This window comes from Lampetra fluviatilis, chromosome 16 (assembly GCF_964198595.1).
Source record: "Lampetra fluviatilis chromosome 16, kcLamFluv1.1, whole genome shotgun sequence".
NCBI lineage: Eukaryota > Metazoa > Chordata > Hyperoartia > Petromyzontiformes > Petromyzontidae > Lampetra > Lampetra fluviatilis.
The window spans coordinates 14,591,006-14,598,844 of record NC_136290.1 but is presented as its reverse complement, the minus strand read 5'-3'; the positions used below and the strand labels follow the sequence as shown (position 1 = coordinate 14,598,844).

The following is a 7,839-nucleotide window of genomic DNA, read 5'->3' as shown; positions in this document are numbered from 1 at the left end:
GGTGTCCAGGTGTGTCCAGGTGTGTGGAGAATCCGCCCGCGAGGCTTGCGTGACACGGGGTGACCCAGGTGCGCCCCCCTCACCTGTCGGTTGAGCTTGAGGATCCGCGCATCCCCAGGTCCTCCGTCATCTTCCAGAGCGCTGCAGCAGTCACGAGGAGACATGTCACGTGAGCCCCTCCACCTGACCCCTCCTTCAGGTAACCTACCCCCCCCCAACCCCCCTTCCCCAACTACAACAGCTTCCCTGATGAAGGCACTGTGTCCACTTTCAAGGATCTGTGAGCTCCTCACACTGTAATCTAGTCTGGTTAAACCCAGGATGGATCGTAAGCAGGACAGCCTGGATGTTTCTCACCGGCGCAGACGTTAGAGGGCTCTAAACGTCGCCAGCGTTGAGAAGGGAAGGCAAAACTGTGGCTGAGAAGACCAGGATCTGTGTGTGGGTTGACAGACCAGGTAGCTTCTGCACAGCAGCGTTACGCAGTCGATGAAAAGATAATGCCGGTCGACTGATTTGGAGACCTCTGCTGCCTAACCGGAGCTGGTCATGAGCACACTGCCCAGGTACGGGAACTCCTCCACTTTTTCCACAAACCCATTAAACACTGACTCATGCAAACAAGCACACACGAGTATACACACACGAGTATACACACACACACGAGTACACACACACACACGAGTACACACACACACGAGTATACACACACACACGAGTATACACACACACACACGAGTACACACACACAAAGAGATGCAGAACAGACACAGACACAGAGTTAGACATAAACACACACTCATAACACACAAATACAAAGATCCCCCATATAGTCTTTAACAGACTGTCGGGGCAAGTGCTGTTAGCGAGCATGACGCACAAGGAGGTGAGTGGTCACATGCCTGGCTGCCTTTGTCTCCCCGGTGCCAATGTTTACACGTAGCACACGGTTATTATTTAAGGCTGAGTCGACCTACAGGTGGACCAGGACCGGTTTTATACATTCATCACCGATGTTGGCTGTAAGCGCAAATTGAGCGCAGGTCCCCGGTTTCATAGTGCAGTGGGCAACCCCCGCGCCACCCCTCAACCCCCCCCCCCCCCACACACACAGAGCCACACGCACAATCACAGGTGCACACCTGCACACAATCACAGGTGCACACAATCACAGGTGCACACACCTGCACACAATCACAGGTGCACACAATCACAGGTGCACACACCTGCACACAATCACAGGTGCACACAATCACAGGTGCACACAATCACAGGTGCACACACCTGCACACATTCACAGGTGCACACAATCACAGGTGCACACAATCACAGGTGCACACACCTGCACACAATCACAGGTGCACACAATCACAGGTGCACACAATCACAGGTGCACACAATCACAGGTGCACACACCTGCACACATTCACAGGTGCACACAATCACAGGTGCACACAATCACAGGTGCACACACCTGCACGCTACCTGTACTCGACGGAGCTTGCGGCGCTACCTCCGCTCGCCATGGCGCAACATCAACACGACACCCCCCCCACTCCCCCATCACCCCCCCCCACTCCCCCATCACCCTCCCATCACCCCCCCCCACTCCCCCATCACCCCCTCCCACATCACCCCCTCCCACATCACCCCCCTCACTCCCCCATCACCCTCCCATCACCCCTCCCACATCACCCCACTCACCCTTCACCTCCTCCATCTCCCCATCGCATCAACTCCACCCCCATCCCCCGCCCCTCCATCCAGCCCCTCCCCTTCATCCTCACCCCTCTCAGCCCCCGTTGCTTAACAACAGCGGAAGAGACGCGTCCCGCCGTGACCATGGAGACAGCTCTCGCCCCCCCCCGACACCCCGGTCCCTCCCCTCCCCCAGCAGCCCCGCCCCTCAACCATAACAACACGGGAAGAGTGGCGGTGATGATCGGTCTCGAACGACTCATCGACTCGCATCGATTGTCGTGCCCACCACGCGCACCCTCTTGTCAATCCGCTGCTAGATGACGGCCACCCCACGCTGCATAGCCAAGGGGGGGGGGATGGGTGACCATACTTCTCCACGCGGGGCAGTGGGGTGCGCATTGGTGACTCGGGCCGGGAGTTGGGAGCTCAGGACTGGTTCAGATGTCACTCGCCACCGAGACGTGTTCCGGAATCGATCTCGGTTCGCTGGGTTCATGTCGCAGTGTGCAAACCACTGCGCCACCGCTCCATTCTCACGTTCGCGATACAATTGCGGAAATCCTCGAGTTGTACATTATGCAAATTAGATTATGTTGTTATTTTACAAAAAAAAGTTTAATATATGATAATCACGAAAAGGAGCGGTGGCGCAATGATTAGCGCACTACGCTACGATATCAATTCCTGGTCACGGTCAACACCAGTGGCGAGTGGTATCTGCACCGCTCGTCACAAGTGGATTGACACGGGGGGACTTGCGAGCCAGAGGACACCGGTTCCACCCCCACCTCCAGGTTCGGCAGTCGAAGCAACGGGCGCGTTTCTTAAATCGCCTCTCCCCCCACCCGCCTCTATCAGACCAGCTGTACAACTGGGCTCACTAGTTAGTCGATCGAGACGACTCCTGCCTCTTCTAAGACGTAGCCTACTATTCCAGTGCGGAAGAGTAGGCCTATGACACCCACCGGAGGGGATCCCGAGTAGTAGAGGTCCTTCTGCCAACAGGGGCGTGAGCAGTTGCGGCGCTGCGCCTTCACCGTCACCACGGTCGTACAGCGGGAGAGCGATCTGCGTGCTTACCCCAGAATCCCGCACCGAGTCTCGGGACTGCTTCTCAGCAGGGTGCTGCTGCTGCTGCGTGAACCCCGACTGAGTGATTTGCAGGCGATCATTCCGCTCTGGGATGTTGATGAAGTGTGGTCAAACCATCATCCCCCTGTGCAGCGTGGGTGGCAAGGCCACCGTGCAGCAGAATATTTCACGGTGCGTTCACCACCCGCAGCGTTAACCAGGGCGGCCGCTCGAGTCGAACCGCGAACCTCTTACAACGACCAATTGACCCCGCCAGCTGTGTGTCCGTGGAGTGCGCTGGAGAGCACTTGCCAACAGCGCATGGCAACTTCAGCGGAATGCGATCATCTCACTGTGTAACGGCCTGCCTCTCTCGCCATCTCTCCCCTTTCAATGCGGCGCAGGCTGGGCACAGACACAAAGGCCTTGAACGCCAAGCGACCAGCAACAAACAGCACTTGCCAACGTTGCAACAGATACGAGTGTGACACGGGTCTTGAATTGAGCACGATTATTATTGTTGTTAGAGCTTGTAGGAGAACAGACGGTGGAGCGGTACGAGGGAAGAAGCAGAGGGAGAAGTGAGATGCCCTGCAGCGTGGCGGGTGGGTGGGTGAGTGTGCAGTTGTGAGCTGAAGTGTGACGGGTGGGTGAGTGGGTGAGTGGGCGAGTGGGTGGGTGAGTGTGCAGTTGTGAGCTGAAGTGTGACGGGTGGGTGAGTGGGTGAGTGGGCGAGTGGGTGGGTGAGTGTGCAGTTGTGAGCTGCAGCGTGGTGGTGGACGGGTGGGTGGGTGAGTGTGCAGTTTGTGAGCTGCAGTGTGGCGGGTGGGTGAGTGGGTGAGTGTGCAGTTGTGAGCTGCAGCGTGGTGGTGGACGGGTGGGTGGGTGAGTGTGCAGTTTGTGAGCTGCAGTGTGGCGGGTGGGTGAGTGGGTGAGTGTGCAGTTTGTGAGCTGCAGTGTGGCGGGTGGGTGAGTGGGTGAGTGTGCAGTTGTGAGCTGCAGTATGGCGGGTGGGTGGGTGGGTGTGCAGTTGTGAGCTGCAGTGTGGTGGTGGACGAGACGACACAGTCAGTGTCTGGAACAGAGCGTGTCGACAAGGGTGGAGGAATCAAAGAGTGACGCTCTCGGGAACAGTAACCATGGCAGTAGCTATAGAAGAGTGATGAGGAGGCGACTGACCGCCGCTGAACGAGGTGGCCAAATGAAAACAGAACGTCACATGGATTCTTGTATCTATCTGTGCGGAGCTTTGAGCGTTGGGTTCTCCGGTTTCCTCCCCACACGAAGCCACCAGTAGAAGTGGGCTCACCGCAGTTCGTCGGAATTAATGGCCAAACGTCCCCCAGCATAGCAGCACCCTCCTGATAAGGAGCCTTGAGACTCAGCGAGGATATCCCACAGAAATACATAAATGCAGCGGTGATGAAATCACAGCCGCGTCCAACAACACGGGGGAGTTTGGCCAACAGGTACATAGGTTCACAACGGAACACAACGCGATGTAATGTACACAAGGGGACACGAGACACACAAGGCGACACGAGACACACAAGGGGACACGAGACACACAAGGGGACACAATGTACACAACGCTCACACGCGAGTTTCAGCTTTGATGAATGGTGCCGTGGGCTCAGGGTGTGGGTGTACGGCTCCGTGCTGCACCCCCACGCTCCCTGCCTTCTCAAAACCCAGCAGACGACCGCGTCAGGAGCGGTGGCGGAGTGGTCCGCTGCGAGGTCTCCTTCGGGTTTGCGGATCGGGCGTCGTTAGATGTCGCGCCGTCTCTGTGCTGGATGACCACAGCCGCACCACGACTGGAGAGTTTTTAATGCTCCGTTTGTGCATCGTCAGGGACCCGCATCTGCTACCGTGGTTTGTGCGGTGGACGCGGCTTCGGGTGCACCATGAGCAGCTTCGTGGGTTATTTTGAACTCCAGTTCCCCACGCTTCATCGGCGTTGAATTTTAATTGTTTAAGGTTAAGCGCATTGGTCCACAAGGGCTCGCGTGACCTCAAGCCATGACGAGTGATGTTACTGAGGTCCTGATGAGTAGGAAGGCAGGACCAGCGTGGTGAGGTATGGTCCTGTACAGGGTGTGGGAACTGTCATCCAGCAGTGGATCGCAAGAGAAGCTGCACATGTGCATGAACACTCCTAACAGCCACCACAACCATCACCATCGTCACCAAAGACAAAGCTGCCCCGTATAGCCTCAACAGACTGCTGCGGCAAGCGCACAATACATGAGAGGGCGTGCGGCCAACACCACGCCTGGCGGCCTTCGTCTCCTACAGTGCTGATGTTGACACGCCGAGGATTCATTTAAGGCCGAGTCTACCTATGGGAGACCCAAAACCGGTGTAGATATTCAAAATGTTTATGGTCGCGAGCAGAAACAAAACTCGGTCCGGCGGGTTAATCGCACAGTGCGCTAACCACTGCGCCCCCGCCCCCCTCCACCGCCTCCCCCCACCCACCCCAAGTTAATTCACAATTACCCTGTTCATTCATTAATGAGTCTCAATCCAGAGCTCCCACACAGCAAATTATCATCAACTTCTCTCCCCGCGTCGCTCTCTCCCCGTGCGTCCCTCTGTCCCCGTGTCTCCACCAACACGCCTTTCTCACTCTCCGACTCTCTCCCCGTGTCTCTTCCCTGCTCCCGTCAGCTCAAAGCGCAGGTCACGCGTGTACCACGCACACAAAGACCAACGCACCCTCCCTGCAATGTAGCCTTCAACACATTGTTGGGGAAAGAGCTGTTAGCGAGCACCTATTAATGACGACACGGCGAACACGTGTACACACGTTCTGTGTAGTACCCCCGTGCCCCCCCCTCCCACGTACACCGCCCCCCCCCCACGTACACCGCCCCCCCCCACGTGCTCCGCCCCCCCCCCACGTGGACACCCCCCCCATGCACTCCCCCCCCCACGTGGACCCCCCCCCCCACGTGGACCCCCCCCCCCCACGTGGACCCCCCCCCCCACGTGGACCCCCCCACGTGGACCCCCCCCCACGTGGACCCCCCCCCCCCACATGGACCCCCCCCCCCCCACGTGGACCCCCCCCCCTACCCCCCCCCCACGTGGACCCCCGTACCTGTCATACGCCCATCTGCTGTACGCGAGGCTGCGCGCTCCAGTCCCCGTTTCCATGGCAGCTGCACGGAATGTGAACCGGTGGCGCAAGGAATGCGAGCGAGCTCTCCCTTCCCTCTCCCTCAGCTCTCCCTCAGCTCTCCCTTCCCTCTCCCTTCTCTCTCTCAACTCTCCCTCAGCTCTCCCTTCCCTCTCCCTTCTCTCTCCCAGCTCTCCCTTCTCTCTCACGCAATCTATACCCTCTCTCACCCAACTCTCCCAGCTCTCTCTCTCAGCTCTCCCCTCTCTCACCCAGCTCCCCCTCACTCTCGTCTGACTCCGACGTCTTTCCCACCCAGTTTCTGCCTGCGCTCTCTCTCCGTATCTCCCAATTATCTCGAAGCACGCTCTCCCCTCCTACCAGCTCTCCCCTCCTACCAGCTCTCCCCTCCTACCAGCGCTCCCCTCCTACCAGCTCTCCCCTATCTCCCTGTACCTCTCTCTCGTCCTCCTCTCCCGCGCTTCTCTGCTCCACGCGACTCTCTGTCTCTCCCTCTGTGTCTCTCCCTCTGTGTCTCTCCCTCTGTGTCTCTCCCTCTGTGTCTCTCCCTCTGTGTCTCTCCCTCTGTGTCTCTCCCTGTGTCTCTCCCTCTGTGTCTCTCCCTAGCTGTCTCTATCTCTGTCTCTATCTCTCCCCGCTATCTCCCCCTGCGTGTGCGCGCCTTTACTTGTCTCCCTCTCTCCCCTCTCTCTCTCGCCACACAAAAGAGCTCCTGGTTCTCTTCCGGACGCGCGCTGGGGGCGGGGCCGCGTGTGGAGCGGGGGAGGGGAGGGGGGATTGGGGGAAGGGAGGGGGGAATGGGGGATCCCAGTCTGGACTCAGCGCCGCGCCAGTGGGGGGGGGGGAGTCGGGAGTCGAAGGGAGAGGGGGCGAGAGAGGCAGGAAGGAGTTAAAGAATGAATGAGTGAATGAATGAGGGAGAGAAGAGGGAGAGTTCGATCATGAATGAGCGAACAGAGTGAGTAAAGATGGGAGAGCGTGATAACGAATGAGTAATACTGAAGGAAGGCTGGAAGAAGATGGAATGCGATCCTGAATGAGTGAGTGAATGAGTGAATGAGTGAGAAAGGAATGGACGAGGGTAAATGGTGATCACGATGAATGGAGGTAGAGAATGGCGTGGATAGAGGGGGGAGGATGTATGATTAATAATTAAATAACTTCACCTCGCGTCAGCTGAGCGCCCCCTCCCCCACTCCCCAGCAGAAGGGAGGGAGTGGGTGAGGGCCGCGGCTGAAACTGGACCCTCATCCGCGGACGTGGAACACGGGAGGGGGGTAGAGGGGGTTTATGGGTAGGGGAGGGGGGTAGAGGGGGTGGTGGGTAGGGGAGGGAGGGGGGGTAGAGGAGGGGGGTAGGAAGTTCTCCCAACTTTTCAACAGCGACTCAAGCGATGCTCTGTGCCCCCTCCTGCAGGATCCTTCACCCCTCCCTACCCACCAAAAACACAAATAAACTCCTCAATCATTCCTAGGTGCTGCGAACACAAACGCATTTTGTCCCCTAGCCTCTGTCCCGGTTTCTCTGTTTCCCTGTGCCGCTGTGTTCCCGTATCTGTGTTAGTTTGTCTCTGCCTCTGTGCTCCCGTATCTCAGGTGTCCTCCCATGACTCCCTTTGTATCCCCATGATTCCCGATCTACCCACGTCTCCCTCTGTCTCCCCCATGACACCCTCTGTCTCCCCGTGTCTCCCCATGACCCCCTCTGTCTCCCCGTGTCTCCCCACGTCTCCCTCTGTCTCCCCCATGACTCTCTCTGTCTCCCCGTGTCTCCCCACGTCTCCCTCTGTCTCCCCCATGACTCTCTCTGTCTCCCCGTGTCTCCATCTCACTCGAGTTGAGCTGCAATCCGCTTGAGCCACCGCTCGCCCACGCGGGACATGGTGCAGTGCAGGGCCGTCGGGCACGATGCAGTACACGGCG

At 58.2% G+C, this 7,839-nt stretch overlaps 1 protein-coding gene across 1 annotated transcript in view; it reads right to left on the bottom strand.

Moving 5' to 3' along the window:
- The window catches only part of LOC144936593 (tubby-related protein 3-like), a 20,429-nt gene extending 13,825 nt beyond the window's left edge, over positions 1–6,604 (bottom strand). The window contains exons 1-2 of the mRNA XM_078863819.1: positions 5,879–6,604; positions 84–141 (exon numbers count right to left, since the gene is read on the bottom strand). Of these exons, the coding sequence (XP_078719945.1) occupies positions 84–141; positions 5,879–5,934 (114 nt within the window). The 5' untranslated portion in view covers positions 5,935–6,604. The remainder of the gene's footprint in view (positions 1–83; positions 142–5,878) is intronic.
- Between the last annotated feature and the right edge of the window lie 1,235 nt (positions 6,605–7,839).